Here is an 18,958-nt window from a genome sequence, read left to right on the forward strand (position 1 = left end):
CATTTTTGGGTGAACTAACCCTTTTAACATTATTTAAAAGGTTTAAAAACTGTGACATGTTAGTGAAAAGAATAGTAAACATATTATGTGACCAGCATATTCATATTTCTTTTAGGACCATGTTTATTGGTTTATATAGGAACAACAAAACATTACAAGAAAAAATAGAAATGGACTGCATGATGTGGTAAAGGCCTAGTCCCTGAGGCTGATTTAGCTACTGTATTAGCCTAATAGCACACACCCTGACAACTGTGAAAGGCATGTAGGTGAATGCTTTTGTGCTTCATACAACCATAACCGTAGAGGTCATGCAATGCAATTCAGATCAAGGTGCCTCAGTTTCAGTAGTTACATTAATTACAGACTATTATTGCATAATGACATTAAAATGCTTCATTTAGCCAAGAAGGGTAACTCTGAAGACAAATATTCAGCCTAAGGCATGTTACAGTTCTTGAGAAAACACTGTACTACAGTGGTATAATAGAAGAAGAAGAAAAAAACTAATCTGCCACCTACTCAAAGCCCCCCAAAAGAGGTTAAAAAGTACATGGAAATGGCTGAAAAAAAAACAACAACATTGAAACACGAGACGTTATATTAGTGATTTCAAATATAAAACAAAAAACACACAGTGGTCACAAATATTATAAATGCTTATGGGATTACGTTGCTGACAAGATCTGATGTTTCCATGGTACCATGTCATCACTTCCTCATATCACTGACTTCACGCACAAACATTTTCCCTTCTTGTTATTCTAGGGTTTAGCTGTCATTCAGTTGAGTTAAGCTGGAATGAAGAACCCAAACAAATACAACACACAAAAATATAACTCAAAGGAAAACTCATGAATAAATTGGAATGACAGCAGGGTCTTTGACTCTCTGAAAACCGATGAAAGGGTGTACCACAAGCCGGAGCATGGCATTAACTCATGATCAAAATGTCCACTTAGGTGACATTTCTCAGGATTTAGACAAAAGGGAAACAATCAATGATTGAGTTTACAATTATTTGAAATAGATTTGAGGTAGATAGGGTGAAATGTGGTCATTAAAAACCCATATGGATGGGAATTTGAACCAGGTAATATTGACTGGACAATGTGGTGAACGGATTTGTTAAGTTTTGCCCTTCCATCAGGTCATTTAAAAACAGCGAGACATATTCTCTTCAATAAATTGGATTTTTGTGACTGGATTATCAAATGTAAACTAGATATGGGGAATTTCAAATAAATAAATACAACTAAACAATTGTAATATAGGTTCACCTGAGCAGCCCTACCATCCTAAAATGGTCTAGGTTTTCAAGTTTCTATTGAGAATGAGATATTGGAATATTTAAAAACTAACACTATGGTTTTCCCATGTTGATCATATGGATTTTATCCTAATTTGCATTATTTAACATTTAGAAAACATTAAAAACGGTCAGTATTTTCGGTGAAAAATCACCAGATGTTGAATTAATATTAAATCAACATTATTCCCTCAACATTATATCCTGAGGTTAAAGTGTCAGAAAACACTTCCAAAAATAACAGTGGGAGTGTGATCAAAATACATATGGTGTGTGCACCAGTCATAAAAATAAGAAATTAAACAAGTAAAACTGCACTCACTGCTCACCAAAATTAGACAGATGTCCCAGACCCTTCACAGATTCACATAGATACTTGTGCAGCTGTCTCCATAGTCTTACAGACAGGATACTTTCGCTCAGTCACGAATCCCAACATATCAGGTGACTATGGCTTATACATAAAATAGTTAGTTGTAAATAGAGGACTGAATGAAGTAAATGAATGATTAGATGATTGTGGTGAGCATCCCTTCAGGCAGCTAAGGGTGGAGACCCTGGCAGTCAATCTCAGTGCACTTTGGAGTTACCATTTATGTGGTTCTTATGGTTTTTGTGGTGCTTGCCCTGTATCTTGGGCACCTCAGTGCTATAGAGGCAGTCCAAAAAGCCCTGAGAGACCTCAGTCACCATCGATCGGTCAGGAATGGACTGGGCCATGCCATAGATGGCTCCCTGCAATATGAAGGAGGAGAGTTTACAAGGGTGATTTCATTGCAGTTTACTAGATGAGATGAGTGTACAACTTGACTGAAGTAGACTGAAAGTGCAAAGATAGGATTTTTTTCCCATCTGCTTTCAGGGCACTGAGCATTTTGCCAAAAAATGTATATAAAAAGTACTAAAATGTGAAGTTTGCACTTTTTATTAGACAAAAATCTGTTTAAATATATCTGTTAACTTATGTGAATTTGTTCAACATTTAGGAGTGCAATAACATATGAATTACTTTTCAGAAGTTTGAGGTCAGTAAGATTTTTTTTCTTAATAAAATAAATTAATACTTTTATTCAGCAAGGATGCATTACACTGATCAGAGGTGACAGTGAAGACTTCTACTTAAATTGTTGCTGCTAGTTTGACCATGAAAAATGTATATTCTGTTGTCAGCATTGATAATCACAAAAAATTGTAAGAAAGTTGTAAGATTTTGACTTTTTGCTACGCCAAACTTATGAGTTGAATTAAGAGTGAGCGAATGGTATGTCTAATGAAAAAGTAAACTCACCATTCCTGTGGTCTTCTCTTTAGGACTCTTCATGATGATGGCTACTTCTCTTTTCACATCACCAACAAACTGCTCTGCTACACCAGGCTGTGTGTGTAGCATTGTGACACAAATATGAATGCTGAAAGGGAACAACAAAAACTCAATGAACAATAATCTAAGGATCTTTTGATGATTTATGTTTATGTGTATTTTTCCTAACTTTCAGTTTGTTTCAGCGACAGTACATTCATTTTAATAACTTGCAAATTGAACAATTTTTTTTAACCATACCTAGATGGGAACTGCAGAGTGTTAAGATTCCAGCCCTTTGAAGTCAGTGCATTAGATAAGCGAAAGATATCAAAGTCATCAGAGCCTAATGCCACCACAGACACCTCTGGATCCCCGAATACAAACACTCCATCTATTTTACGGATTCTGTGGGAAGAGTGTTTTATTAGATGTGGTTTCGGTGCACAATTTCTTTCCTGCCATGCAAATGTATTTGACACAGTTGATATACATTCAAACCCCTTGTCTGGGTCTCATTCACTATTATACGTTATAAAATAAAATTACATCATACTGACCCTGCTTTAATTGTGCGGGCTGTCCCAACAACTTTCTTGGTGGCCTCAACGTATCCGCTCTCACCCATGTGCATCATAGTAGCCCAACAGGCTGCAATTATGCCTCCAGGCCGAGAGCCAGCCATGGAAGGAGATGCATAAATTCCTCCCTGCCAATCTGGCGCTACGAAATACTGGTAGTGGCGAAATCTCCTTTCACTGTAGAGCACCACTGAGGAGCCTTTGGGAGCATAACCATACTGTGGGGACACGATGATTTAAAAATAAATAAAAGTAGATTGCATTTTTACTGTAATGCTCATGCAATAACATCTGAATATATTACCGGTACAATAAAAATATTAGTTGACAGATTTTTCCTTTTTGTTTTTAAACCCCAGAATAAATGTCAAGAGTAGTTCATTTGCACAATTGATATACTCAATTAACAATAAAATGAAAAAAAGAAAGAAAACAAACACTACAAATCAAGTCTTCAAGGCCTTGGAAAGACTTTTTCATTTTGCTATTTTGAAGTCTATTTTGCAGAAGCATTATGAAATATTATTATATACTGAAATAGAAAGATGTTATTTAAATAGTTTGTAATTGATTCTTGCCATGACAAAGCTGAATTATGAATTAATACTGATTATGTGCCCATAAAACTCACCATCAATGTTAAAAACAGTTAACATCTGTTAACTGTATCTGTAGCATTTTTTTAAAGATGCATTAATGATTAGGGAGTTTTAGATCAATTTAATGCATTCTTGCTGACTAAAAGTAATAATTTCTTACCGGCCACAAACTTTTGAACAGTAGTGTGTATTATTTATTTTAAAAAAAATCCTCACTCTCAAGTTCTCACCTTATGTGTATCAGCTGAGATACTGGTCACACCTTTGACCCGGAAATCAAAGGGATCAAGTCTGAAACCCGCTTTTTCCATAAAAACTATAAGGAACCCACCCAAGCATGCATCCACATGGAATGGGATGTTGTATTTTACGGCAAGCTAAAAAAATAAAAATAAAAATAGTTATACTATACATTTCAGATTCATTTATAGAATTATAAAAAAGCACTGGATTACATGCCCATTATAAGAAGCAAATATTACCTTTGCCACTTCTACTATAGGGTCCATAATTCCATGGGGGAACTGAGGAGCAGAACACACCAGCATTGCTGTGTTTCTAGAGATAGCCCTCCTCATGGCCTATGGTCAAGAGAAAAGTAGTCATTAAAATAAGACAGATGTCAATATTCACAAAACATTGAATGAATTATAAATCTACCCGATTACTGTAAACAAACCAAACAGCAGTACCTTCACATCAACTTTCATGGTCTTCTTGTCCAGAGGTACATGAATGAGCTTCATCCCAAAGTAATGAGCAGCTTTGTCAAACGCAGCATGGACGCTCACTGGAGCAACGCTACAGCATAGACAAACCAAACAATACAAATCACTTCATACAGTGGGTTTGAATATAATGACTGCCTTTAAGGTTCACTAATTATAAATGGATTCTTCATGTAAAATAAAACAGTAAACATTTAAATAAATTAAAATAAATTGCACATACAACCACTCTTTATTTTGACTGCAAAGACTGTACATACATCTCTGGGTGTTTGATGCCACGTTCATGAGCCATGTCTCTGTATGCCTTGCATGCCATCAGGATGCTTTCTGTTCCACCTGAAGTAACCTTTCATGACAGGAACACACAAAACAAATAATTCAATTTCATGTCTTTTAAATGAAAAACACTGGACTGACAACCTTATTCTGTTGCTGTGTGAATGTAGCCCATATAAGAGACCCTCATAGCATTCTGTAGATTTGGTTAATATTAGCTATTTAGCATTTTTCACATTTAGCTATTTTCTTAAGTGTAAACAACTGTATTAATATGCAACAGAACCCTTTTAACAAATGAGTTTCAGTGAGTGAGCAACAGGAAATTGCAGCAAATTATTTCGGACGGCACACAATCGCATTATTCCATCAGAGAAGATAGAGAGAAGAACTCACTGTGCCACAGGAGTCTGGCCCGCCATTAAATAAAGCACACGCCATCCGCACCACTTCTGCCTCCATCTTCCTAACCCCAGGGAACAGGTCTGGATGGAGCGGGTTGCTCCATGCAAAGTCACCATACACCTACAGACCAGAGGAACACAAAATCCAGTATTTATTTAGTTTCACTAAGCTTTTGCTAGACTCAAAAGTAAAGTGAACATCTAAACCAGTGTTTCCCAATATTGTGTCATATGTATCAATACAACCCTATCAAGTAGCACTTCATCGACACAAAACCAAAAATGTCCCATTAACTCTTACACTACAGTTTAGGGTCAGTAACATTAAAATCCATTTTTAAACTGAAAGCAACTTGCAGTGACATTATGTTAAAATAAGTTGGCGCTATTGTTTTGTCTCAAGATTCACACCAGTAATGTTTTTTTCTAAGACATGTTTATAAAAGCCTAGCCTGAGATCGTCTGATAATGCTCCATTGGGCTTTAATTATGGGCCGTGTTTCAACTGAACCTGGAAAGACATCAATTGGATAGACCTACAACCAATCAGAGCAATGAAGCGACGCATAAGGTTAGTTGTCAAATGTCAACAGAACTCAACTGCACTGTGTTGCCAAGTCTGCAATTTTCCAAGTCTGCGGGTTGACGCAACCTCAATGATGTGATATATAGCATAATATTAGCGTATAATTCATTTTTTATTCCAAATGTGATCAATGTTTGCATACGTACTAGATGTTTTGGGGAATTTAACATGTGACATTTTAATTATATTCTCTTAAAATGAACGAAAGGATTTGGAAAAAAGATTTGTTTATTTGGCTGTACGAGATTCAAAGAGCTGTAAAATGAGCTTCCCACTACTATGCGTCGCTCAGCATACGCCATTTAAACCGTTGCTCTGATTGGTTGTAGGTCTATCCAGTTGAGGTCTTTGGGAAGCTTAAAATGTAGCTTTGGTGAACATAAGAGCCTTTCAAAAACAATACAAAAATATTACAGACCCCAAACTTTTAAATGGCAGTGTATATTAAATTAAATATACTGGATACAAATACATTATTATTTTTTAATAATTCATATAATCATCATCATCATTATTATTATTATTATTATCATTATATTGTGTCATTAAAGTCACAAAAGGCAAATCAATACTTTGGGTGAAAAAGACACATCAGATATCACAACATTTTTTTTGGTGTCCTTTCCTCGAAAAAGGAGCTAAATCTAGAGACTAATCTTCGTTATTTACAAGCTAACTCAGTTTAAGCAGGTTAACAAAGCAAAATCAAAGGTACCCCGTTGAACACACATAACCACTGTTGAGAATTATTGTTTATTATTGTTTTTTTAATAATCTATATTATTTAAAGACCATTATACCTTCACCAGGAGATCTGTGAGCTTCTCATCCCCCCAGTAGACTGCACCTGACACTTTGCCTTTCGCCCAGTCTACTTCACCTGAAATCATAAATATTAAAAAAGATTGATAACTGAACAACAGTGGGACACTTCTCATATAAACCAGTGGCATTATACCCTAGTAAATAAACTTGCTCTCAAACAAACTCCACCCACATTACTATAGGGCAAATTCAGTCTGAGAACATCTGGCTGATACTTTAAGAGTTTCTGATTTATCTTTAAAGCCTTTGGGCTCTTCGTCATTATAAAAGATGGGAGTTGGGACAGGCTGTAGGGTGACTCACTCAGTGTCTCATACTCCCTGATCTTGTCAAGGAGCTGTTTGTGGGTGAGTCCTTGTGCTGGCAGCAGTTTGGTATAGCTCATGCCTTCCTTCAGAGTGCACAGACTCACTGACATGTCATCCAGTGCTTTGTTGAGCTGAGTCTGAATCTGATGAGAAGGGGGAAAAAAAGTGTCAAAACCCTCTGATTATCTAATATAACAAAAATTTAGGGGATAGAGGAATTGCGGGGGAAATAACCAATTGCTGTATTATTTATATGATGTAACTTCCCTCACTAATTGCATGTAGAAAAAGAGATCTATTAATGAATTATTATTTATTAAATAATTAATCATCTAAGTCAGGGGTTCTCAAGCAGAGGGCAGAGGCCTATTGGGGGCTACTAAAACTTCTAAAAGAGCGAGAGAGTATTTAACTTTTTAAAATATATATTCTGACTGGATTCAGACATATTGCAATCTATTCAGGTTAATGACCCAAGGTAAACTCTGGTATAATCACATGATCATATTATGAAAGTGTGATAAAATTTTCTCTTCAGCATGGAAATGGTGACTTAATCATCCATCAGTGAGTCAGAAAGAGAAGTCTGATGAAGAAAGGGAACTATAAAACCACCAGATGCTTACAGTTGCTCCGACAAATGGGATTTTTCTGATGATTTTAAAGAATTGCTTCTTTACTCTTGACGTCAGGCCTGGAAAACACAAACAATGAGCAAATTGTGGTGAAGAGGAAACACGAAATGACTGAACGCAGAGACATTTTTTTCAAATCAGAGTTGCTTTACAAAATTCCAGATTGTCAATGCTTGAGACCTTCTAAACAATCAATAGAAATGTGGGATATTTAAAATGTGGCATGTAAAATTAAACAAATGAGAGACCTCAGTGTAAATGTTTTTTTTTTCCTCAGCTCATACAAAATCATTGTTTCTTGATAACGATGCAATGCATTAAAAACAAAGACATTGTGTTTAGGTCAAAAGTAGAGTATGAAGCTTACAAGTGCAACATATTTTGTTATTCTTCAAGTGGCCTTGACATTTTGCAACTTTGTTTAGACTTCCTTACTGATGAATAGCAAAAATGGAAAACATGAGACATTTCCTGCAACTACCATGTGACATGATGTTTCAGATTGTTTCACTGTAACACTGAGAACACTGTAGCTTATGACTGTGAAAAGACTGCTGATAAATTAACCAAAATATGCACCACAGACAATTATTATATTAAAAAATATTAAAACACAACAAAAATTCTTTGCATTTCATTGTTTTTTCCCCCCTTCTTTATTGACTCAGAAAAGATACCTACTAGATCTTGTATACACTCTGCCATTCAAAAGTTTGAGGTCAGTAAAAACCTTTTGAACTTTCTAATTAAGAATTCTGAAAAAAATATCATAGTTTTCACAAAAATATGACTGTTTTGAATACTGATAATAATAAATTTGTATAGAGCACCAAATCAACATAAAATTATTTCTGAATGATCATGTGACATTGAAGTCTCAGAAAATCTGCTTTGTCGTCACAAAAATAAATGATATTTTAAAATACATTAAAAAAAGAAGTTATTTTAAATTGTATATTATAATATAAACATACTTTCATATTATATTATTGTAAACATTTCACAATATTACCTTTTTTTATTAAAGAAGACATTTCTTTTAAAAACATTTAAAGAAATCTTGCCAACCACAAACTTTGAATGTAAGTGTAAACCTGACAACACATTTAATATGCCTGATGCATTCAGACGTTCAAAGGCATGAATGATCAATAGCACTTACTCTCTTGCTGAAAAAGGAACTCCTTTAGCCACACCGCACCGAGCGTGGACAACAAAGTGGCCGCAATGATCTGCCATGGCTCCAGACCAGCACATTGAGAATTCACAAAGCGCCGAGCCTCCTCTATGTACAGCAGCACCATCTCCTTATACACCTCTAAGGCACTCTGCGTGAGGAAAGGAGACATGTTATAGTCAATCAAGGTTACTAGACAAGAAATTAACCCAATCTGATTTCAGTAAACCGCTGGAAAAATAAAACTTAAGCTGATAAAGAACTCAACACATGCAGACACCAATAAGTGTCTATTTACCAGCGATTAAGCCTAAGCCACATAAGTTAATCAATAAACATTGATAGAAGATTCAATAAACAACCTACTTATTAAATTCTTCAGGGTTAGATACTACTAGAAGAATAAGTACAAACATGCTGGCTAGGAGTTACCAGATTTGCATGATAATGACAATTAACAAAATTAAAATCTCAATAAAAACCATTCAAATTATACTTAAATACTTACTATAGAGGATTGACTCATACTTAATTGTCTCAAGAGCTTGGCTTCACTAATGACACTTAAGTAAACTGTGGCAGGAGAACGTCAAACTTCAGCCACAAAGAATCAGGGAGAGCTTAGCAGATAACCACTTTCACAGATATTGTTCCTACTGACCACACCTTATTCATATATAAAACTGGACTCAGAAAACCAAAAACAATTAAAATGGGCTTCTAAGGATATGGGTGCAATTAAAAAAAAATACCAAGAAAAAACAAATAATAGTTCAAGTCTATTTTACAGAAAAGTCCATAATTATTTATAAATGGTTAGTTTATGTTATTTAAACGGGTGGTAAAAAAAAAGCATATCTGGTGGATGCATTTCACAATCGCTATTTTTTACAGCACAATGTGGTCTTTCTTGATAACAGCGCAGATTGTGTCCCAATAGCATCGCCATAACAGCATGCAGGAAACCTGGAGGTCAACTGAACAAAGTCTTAGCCAACCATATTCATGAGTATATCCTTGTAATCTGCAATGAATGACCATCTCATTTCTTCCTCATAAGCCTGACTAAAAGCTATAATTTGTATTTTGAGCATGTAAAGACCACTAGTTATATTAGAACCATATGTTATCTTGAATGTAGCACAATAAATGAGACGAAATCAGACATATTAAACCAAATTAAAAGGTATTTATTTTTAATCTTTTTGTCATGGAGCTAATAAATAAATCAGACAGGAGTTAAACAACACCCCCTGAACGGAGTTCTAAGTCCATGACAAGCTCTCCAACAGGTTTAGCAGGGTTTGCAGTGGATTCAGAGGAGCAGGTAAACAGGTCATGAAAGTGAACAACTGAAACTTTGACCAGGACTGAGGTGCATCATATGCTCAGGACTCAAATATAACAAAAGCATGAAATGTGGAACGTCAGCTGCACTGAAACTAAATCTTTAAAGGGCAGCATGCCTATCAGTCTTGCGGGAATGTGATCTCACCAACATGTTCCTGGATTAAAGGGTTAGTTCACCCAAAAATGAAATTTATTTCATTAATGACTCACCCTAATGTTGTTCCACACCCATAAGACCTCTGTTCATCCTCAGAACACAGTTTAAGATATTTTATATTTAGTCCAAAAGCGTATCCAAGTGTATACTGTCCATGTCCAGAAAGGTGATAAAAACATCATCAAAGTAGTCCATATGTGACATCAGTTGGTTAATTAGCATCGAAAATTCATTTTGGTCCAAAAATAACAAAAAACATGACTTTATTCAGCATTGTCTTCTCTTCTGCGTTTGTGTTCAATCCTCAAATAAAGCTTCAAACGGTTAGGAATCAGTGAATCGATCAATGATTCAGATCGCCAGTGTCACGTGATTTCGGCAGTTTGGCATGCGATCCGAATCATTGATCGAGTCGCTGATTCACAACCTGATTTGAATCTATTACCTTTCTGGACATGGACAGTATAGTGTAGATTTGGATACACTCTTGCACTAAATATACAATATCTTAAACTGTGTTACAAAGATGAACGGAGGTCTTATGGGTGTGGAACAACATTAGGGGGAGTCATTAATGACATCAGTTTCATTTTTGGGTGAACTAACCCTTTAATATCTTTGATAATTTGGGAGAAAAGTTTACAATTTATGTCAAGTTTAGGCAAACAACCAGTAGGAGCTTCTACATCAGTGTGATTCACCAATCATTTTCTCAGATTTTAGGGAGAAGTTATGGGTACGGTTAGTTTTTGGGGTAGGGATATGGTTTGGACTACATACACAAGGAACATGTCTTACTTAGCAAAAATCCTGGTGACCATCAGTGTTATGTAACAAGACCTACAGACAGCTTCTCAGTGCATAATGTGCCATAAAATGCAGAGATTATGTTATCTTGTTAAAGGAGCAAAAGGCAAAGACAGCAGAAACACATTGCAAAAGAGATGAAGAGATGTACACGTCCGACATGTTATACAACACATATTCTGAACATGACAGAGATCACGGATTGTGGTAAAAGAACATGAAGCACTTGGATGGGTTTAGTTTCAACCAATACGTTTATAGAATACACTGTGGCCTATAACTGTTTGCTTTCAGGTCCGAGTGTGCTACAGACAAATCCCACCCTCTTTAGTCAAGCTTTGATTATTTGTCTATTGTTGAGTCAAAGAGATCATGTTTCCATCTTAAAGAGGAACAGACAGAAAGTGCTACAAAAGCTCAACCCATCTTTTATAACAAACTATGTCTACAATAAAGCATTTAATAAATAAAAAAAGTTGAAAGTCTACATGAAAAAGAACATTTTGTTTAATTGTAATAATTTAAATAGCTAATAAAATGTCAAACAATGTGCTTTTGAACTTTCTATTTAATCAAAGAATACTGAATTTTTTTTATCAGATTCTACAAAAACATTAAGCAGAACAGCTGTTTTCATTATAATACGATATGATGATAAATAAGAAATGTGTCATGATATTGATATTTTTGTTCCCATTTTACTGTTCCTTCTCTCTCTCTCTGTGTGTGTATGTGTGCGCATGATATATGATGCTCTGTTCTTGTTTTTAATGCTAACTTTTTTGTCAAGGGTCTACACATTTACATTCTTGTTTATTATTGTGCACAGCCCCTGTAAACAAATAGACTTAAACTTATGAACAGTAAATCTGCATATTTTAATGATTTCTAAAGGATCATGTGACCCTGAAGACTGGAGTAATGATGCCGAAAAAGATCTTTCATTTTACATTTAAAAACATCACCAACATCAAACATTTGAATGGTAGTAAACATTAAAGCATTAGCTTAAAATATATATTAATATATCACTAAATGGCGAGTGGGTGACTAAGGCTCTCTTTGTTTCTGACAGCTCCTTTTATGTTTCACAGAAGAAGTAAAGTCCTACAGGTTTGTAACAACATATGGGTGACTGAGTGACTATATGACAGAATTTTAATTTTGAGGTGAAATATTCATTTCCTTGAGCCCCAATGTTTATTCATACATATTTAATAATTTAGAGAATCTATGTTGTCCCTGAGCACACTCACACTGTCTTTTTAAAGTGTACACTCTATGCATGTTGTCAGAGAAATGAATGAGAAGCAGACTAGCCAAAACAGTCTCAACATATGCTGCTGGACCGCAGTCAAAACAGATTTGCCCCATTGTACACAGTCTTGTTAAGAATAGCACTTCCCCTGGGTTTGAGCCTGTCACAGGAAGGCTTCTGATGAACACACACACAATGAAACATAAAATGTCCCTCTCTGCACCTGGTTATTTCACACAGAAAAGTGATTAGCCTATTACAGAGAATTATATGAGGAACGGTTTATCTCTCACTAAAAGGCTATCACTTCAAAAACTGACCAACTGATGTGTCTCCTTTACATAGCACAGAAGACATACACAAAATGTGGACAGGATATAGGACATGATAAACTATTAGCCAGAATGACATTTGGTCCCACTCTAAACTTCAAATGGATAATTATCTTTCTACATGATAACGTGAATTCCCAGCAGTGAACGTGAAAACATGTTATATCAGATAAAAGTATCACCTATAGATCTGATACAGTGGGACATTGATACAGATCTGCAGTGTAAATAAAGGATATCGACTAACAAAACAAAGTAACAAAATACGATGGACCAAAACGGACAAGCTTATTTTCTATAGTCGAATCTTTCATTGTGACATAACCATTATCATGTTTGGATAGCAGGAACAGACTATTTTTAAAGACAGCTGATTTGTAATTGACTTCATGCCCACTCACCCTGTAGTCCATTTTGTTTGCCAAGGTTACACTCTGTCTGAAATAGTCGCTTCTTCACCTACTCCGGGAGAAACGGGAAAGACAGCCTGGAAGATCTTTGTTCGCCTTGTTTTGAAAGAGAATGCCCCGTTGCATGACACAATCAGGGGAGCGAGCTTATATCAGGAAGTGCCGTGTGAGTAAAAGGGACCCGATTTGCTTTCAGGCGTGACTCCGCATTCGCTGATCTTCATATACTGCAAGCGTCTTTCCTCACAGTGATTAGTCCAACACACATGCTGTTAGAATTATGCGCAAGACACTACGTCCTGCTGCTGATTCGCAGATTCGACACGGTTACATGACCAGGGAGGTCTGTGTTTATGCCACCTTCACGTGCTATCGGAAATTTGATAATTCCCACTTCTGAAGTCGCAATTACGAGCGCATCGCATTCAAATTGTGAAATGGGAGGGCGTTCATGTGCAATTTTTACCTAGGGATTCGTATTTTCGATAATTCTGACAGCACGTGAAGGAAGTGTGCGAAATGTTTTTTAATGTAGGTTACTGTATTATTTTTTCGTATTTTTATATACAATTTGTTATTGTAACGTGCTATTTATTAGTATAGTTGTTGGTTCATGTCATGTCAATATCATGTTATTTTTTTTATTTTATTTTTATTTATTTTTTTGTAAAATTATTTATTAAATCCCAGGAAACTCCACATGGTAAAGGGACAGCAGAAAAATGAATGTGCTTTGAAACTGTAATCATACAATAAACGATCTACTGAGTTGGGTATTTTGCATTCGTATTTTCTTGGATAACTTTTGTGTTGTTTTATAGCCTACAGTAAATGGTCACTTGATGGCGCTATTGATGTTTTTAAAGGAAAGACTGGGGGTGCGTCTCAATCAGCTCTTAGCCCTAGGCTAGTTCAGTCTTATCAGGGAGTCAAGCCTATGGTTCCCTGATCAGTGCCCTGACTACTGAGGGAGCTGATTGAGACGCACCCTGGGTATTTTTTAATTTTTTTTAAGCGTTTCTTTCTTGTATTATTTCTTTTTTTTCTTTCTTTTTTAAACAACTTGCGTATATAGGACGTTAGTAACCTAATTGATGACATTTATTACAGTTTGTGCGTACACGGTAGAGATTGACATGTTTCATTGTCTAAAGCACTTATTTATAATTACAAAATGTAAAGTTTGTTTTAATTTAAATGCTTATGTGTCTGTGTGATTGCATTTGTTTAAAGAAAGTTAGGCTACATTAGCTACACGTAGGTAGGCCTATTTAGCAGACACTTTTATCCAATGTGACTAACAATTACCAAAGCAATTCATCAGGGAGCCAAAATGATAACTAGATTAGGCTAATAGATATAGCCTACATGTTTTTTTTTTTTTTTTTTTTTTTTTTTGAATTGGTTTAAGGGGGTGGGGTAGTTAAGTTTTTTGTGGAAAGTAAAAATGCACCATTTAATTATATTTATAATTTAATTCTATATAGGCTAATTCTATATAATTTTTCTTTTCTTTTCTTTTCTTTTCTTTTCTTTTCTTTTCTTGAATTTAATTTAAAATACTTGGTAAAAGGAGGATACATTCCATAAATAAAATATGTGTTTATTATGTGGGGCTTAAAAACATTGGTAACCAAGCATGAAAGGCTATGCTAAATGATGAATAAAACTTAAGCTAGTAAAAACCCTTGTTAGTTTAAGATTATAAGTCTGGATATGTGATAAGGAAAACAACATAAATATATTAATGCAATACCTTTAAGAAATGATGAGAGCACGGTAAACGTTTCCAAGACAGCTTTACAACAAACAAGTTGCAAATTCTGCTAATTCAACCCAAGGCACAAAGTGCCCAAAATCAAATAATAATAATAATAATAATAATAATAATAATAATATAGAGATTAAAAAAATACTTACATTTTTTTCAAAGAAAATAGTCAAGGTGTATGAGTTTTAAAACTACAGCTATTACCATAATCCAAACAACAATAGCTATATGTAATAATACAACATAAATAAAATTGAACACAATTTAGAGTTTGCAGAACAGTAAAGTTCATAGTTATAATAATTTTGACTACTATAAAACTAGTCAAAAATATTTACAACACTAAATATATTTATTTACTTTTTAATTTATTTATACATATATATTGTTTCATCGTTCCATAGTAAAAATGTATTTTACCCACAAACATAGCAAGCAACAGCAATAGTAAGATAAAATTGATTCAAGTCTGTGCTGACGGGTCCTACTATTTGGAGAAAAGCTGCAGTTGAACCCACGCATTCACAGCACTACCAAAGCTTAATTATTGAGGGTGACCCCCGATTGCTCAAACCAAATAGAGTTTTAGCAAGAAGCTCTTGCCTATTCAATTATAATTGGTGTATTCGGTCATAACAAGCATATGCGTTTTAGCACAATGGGTGGACTCTAAAAGGAACCTCAAAAGCACATTAAAACTGCATTACTTCTTCCAAGAAGTGTACTCAAGATCTTTCTGGTCTCGATGCGCACACCGTTCCAAAAGCGCACACGTCTCCAAAGGTGCACGTTTTGCCACACAAAAGAGTTGACATTGTTTGAGTTTTAACAAGAGGTGTACATATGGCATCCGGGTTGTAATTAAATGTTTTTAAGTTGTTGTTTTGTCTTCTCGGTGAAGTTTCCTTTTCTTCTTTATGTGCAGCCTTTTCCGCGTCTGAACAAGAGAGAAGAATTAAATAGCTTTTCTGCCAGTTTGGGACAAATGGATGGCAAAAAGCTGGTCAGCGAGTTTTAGTCCTTGATTGCCTTCTTCAGATGCCCTTCAAACAAAGGCTGGGGATGAAAATAAAGCCCCACCTGGTACTTCTGTTTCTTAAAATAATAAGAAATAGATTTCGTTTCATAAATAACAGATTGTAAAGTGCAGCAGTTGAAGACGTGGCCTATCAATCAAGAGCGAAGCCAGGTATCACCTGCTCTTCAGTATAGGGAGCATTTATTGTTAAATCGTTCTTTGCGATATCTATGATTTCCACAGCAGCAGGTCGCCTATGTTTGCCCATACTTTGCATAACAAGCAAGATATAACTAGGCACTGATAAAAATCGGGGGACAAATCTGACAGTCCCAAACTGACACCTGTCCCGCGATATCCCAATATGCATCTGGCATTAAAAGTTATTTGTAAAGCGGTAATATTTGGTTTACTTTGGATTATTTCGAGGCCTTTATAACAGCACGACAACATTCCCTATCTCCTTGCTTTATTTGTCCATTTTATTGAAAGCATATGGTTATCAGATGTCTTACAAAATACATATTTAGTTAGACTGGCGACGAGTGTCTTTGTGGACACTTGGGCACCACGGTAAATATGTTGCGCCCATAACAGGGCCCTTGGTCTCTCCAATAAATGAAGATTTATCAAGACTTGAGGTCAAGTATTAACTCGTGCTATCCGACCACGTTGAAAGTCCTTTGTTTGCAACTGTGACTATATTTACGACGCGCACTTAATGTTCCTAATAACGGATACCATTTGGAGACATCAGTGCGCACGCATTATATTTAATTTGCAAATTTTGTTGTGCATGATATTCTGTGTCCCCAATTGCACTAGGAAACTGATGCTGCACATAGATTCAATTTTTCTTCAATGTTCTTCGCTTAAATATTATTTTCCCAGGGCTTTTTGCACTACAACACAATTTACGCACATGAATATCACGACAAGGCGCACAACGGCAAGGACACTAAAATATTGTTTATTAGTAATTATTTTCAGCTCTGATTATTGAACGTTGCTTTTTAAGAAGAATGTGTCACAGTTTGTTCTCGAAGCATGTTCATAATACCCAAATTGTTAGTGTGTTAACGCAGTGACAAGGTTACCAAGTCACCAGTTGCGTTAATGCGTTCTTTTACTACCATCCATTCCAGAAAAAAAAAAAAAAAAAAAAAAAAAAACACTTAATGCATATTCAGTGCCATTATTAATTCGATCGTGCTGAATTATATCATTCATTCGTGGGGGAAAAAGCTTACATGCCACTATATATTTGCAGTTTCGCGTGATGAAATTCTAATTTTAGATATAAATGAGATAAAAGTATAAGAGGGCTAGTATTGAAAACGAAAGACAACTGTAGAAAATGTCACCCGACATTTTCTATCCTGTTTTAATATATTCTCTTAGTATGTTTCTGAAACTAGGAAGGTACATTTTGGAAAGCGCCATCTCAGTTCTGATTGGCCACTTGACTCCAATTGTTTGTCCTAGAGCGCAGACAGGATAAAGGGACATACATGACGAATGGGCGCATCACCCTCTATTGTCCCTTTGATTTATATATTAAGGGAATGAATAAGAGACTGCATGTTGTTCACTGTTCGATAGGACACCCTGTAGACCAACACCCTTTGCGGAACTTCGGGTTCACTGAGCCAGTCTGCAAGAGGTAAGCTTCTAAATTATGATAGGTTTCTTATTGATTATAAATCGAGACCTTGGATTGAGAATGACCTGTGGTGTTTTACGATAACAGAATGACTCCAAGATCCACGTGCGTGTCGGGAGGAAGGAATGGGACCTTTAAATCTAACTGGAGTTCGGCAATAGACCTCAAGTCCGGATCCACAGACATTACAAAAGGTCAACAAATCAAATACAGAAGAGAATGTGAGCTTGGCAACATAGACTCAGCGACTGAAGAGTGCCCATCGACTTTCAGCGAAGAGAACGCAAGCCATAAAAGAATGAAGATAAAGATGCCAGTTAAATCAGCAAGCAGACACCGTGGGAATCGCAGAGTGAAGGCAAACGATAGAGAAAGGCACCGCATGCATAAGCTGAACTCCGCACTGGATACTCTGAGAAGCGTGCTTCCCACTTTTCCCGACGACGCGAAACTGACAAAAATTGAGACTTTGAGATTCGCGCACAATTACATTTGGGCATTGTCAGAAACTTTGAGAATTGCAGATCACGTTCGACAAATTTCAAATCACTCTCGGGATCAGGGAAACCTCACAGTGCCAAGCCCTTGCTTGGATGCGCGTTATAGCGCAGCAAACGCATGCGCATCCAAGTGGCTCTCCACAAACTCATCATCAAACTGGCAAGAATCCCAGGGCTACTACACTGATTTGTTGCTAGAGGAATTTAACTGCAATTTTCAGGACAATCTGACATTTTGATCTGCAAGTAGCAAAATAAATCAGGCAAAAAATGACTCTTGAAATTAGGACCACGGGTACCTATTCCACATTTCAGGGCAGCTCATAAATGTATAAATTATACTTTTAATTTATGCCTGGAAAAAAACAACATAATGATTTAATCATTTTAATTATTTAGACGATGTATTGCATGCTTATGTCTCAACATATAAATGTTGTAAATATTTCTTCCTTTTGAATTCAAGCAAATAAATACAGTTATTTTTTGAAGTCTATTTTTATTCGAGTGCATCTATAGAAGAGACATTCTACAATCAAGGATAATAAATTCATCTTTAGAGATTCGTTAAGCAAGATTGCATGTTGTAATTTTACGGACAGGATTCTGCGCATGCGCATCATCCGCGCTTACCAGAGCAACAAGTAAATTCTGCTTACAATAGAGAAGACCAGGCAATATCGCTACTGGAACAAACGTTAAAATGAGACCTTTATTTCTTAGGTTAAAAAACCCCTAGACACAAGCAATGTCTCATAAAAAGTAAGCTTTGTCATTATGCTTGGTACTTGTATTCTCTATGCATATGTTCTGTTAAATTGCATACTGTTCAGTTAGTATATTCTTACAAGAACTGAGTAATTGTGATTACAGTTTCACTCTTAAGATTTCTTACAATTTGTAGTTGCTTACAATGCAACACTCAAATATTCAGTCATTTATTCTGCTTCTGCAGAAAGCC

At 35.7% G+C, this 18,958-nt stretch overlaps 2 protein-coding genes across 2 annotated transcripts; one reads left to right on the plus strand and one right to left on the minus strand.

Moving 5' to 3' along the window:
- Positions 1-99: 99 nt before the first annotated feature.
- sgpl1 (sphingosine-1-phosphate lyase 1) lies at positions 100-13,298 on the minus strand. The gene is made up of 14 exons (XM_067420962.1): positions 13,037-13,298; positions 8,717-8,882; positions 7,546-7,613; positions 6,915-7,062; positions 6,587-6,666; positions 5,193-5,321; positions 4,778-4,866; positions 4,482-4,590; positions 4,272-4,370; positions 4,020-4,166; positions 3,170-3,408; positions 2,871-3,017; positions 2,598-2,718; positions 100-2,044 (listed from the first exon to the last, which is right to left on the minus strand). The coding sequence occupies exons 1-14, from the start codon at positions 13,046-13,048 to the stop codon at positions 1,880-1,882; spliced, it is 1,719 nt and encodes a 572-aa protein (XP_067277063.1). The 5' UTR covers positions 13,049-13,298; the 3' UTR covers positions 100-1,879.
- A 4,287-nt stretch (positions 13,299-17,585) lies between these two features.
- Positions 17,586-18,236, plus strand: neurog3 (neurogenin 3). Its single transcript, XM_067420964.1, has one exon. It carries the CDS (start codon positions 17,586-17,588, stop codon positions 18,234-18,236), a length of 651 nt encoding a protein of 216 aa, XP_067277065.1.
- The last annotated feature ends 722 nt before the right edge of the window (positions 18,237-18,958 follow it).

Source organism: Pseudorasbora parva, chromosome 17 (genome assembly GCF_024679245.1).
Source record: "Pseudorasbora parva isolate DD20220531a chromosome 17, ASM2467924v1, whole genome shotgun sequence".
Lineage (NCBI taxonomy): Eukaryota > Metazoa > Chordata > Actinopteri > Cypriniformes > Gobionidae > Pseudorasbora > Pseudorasbora parva.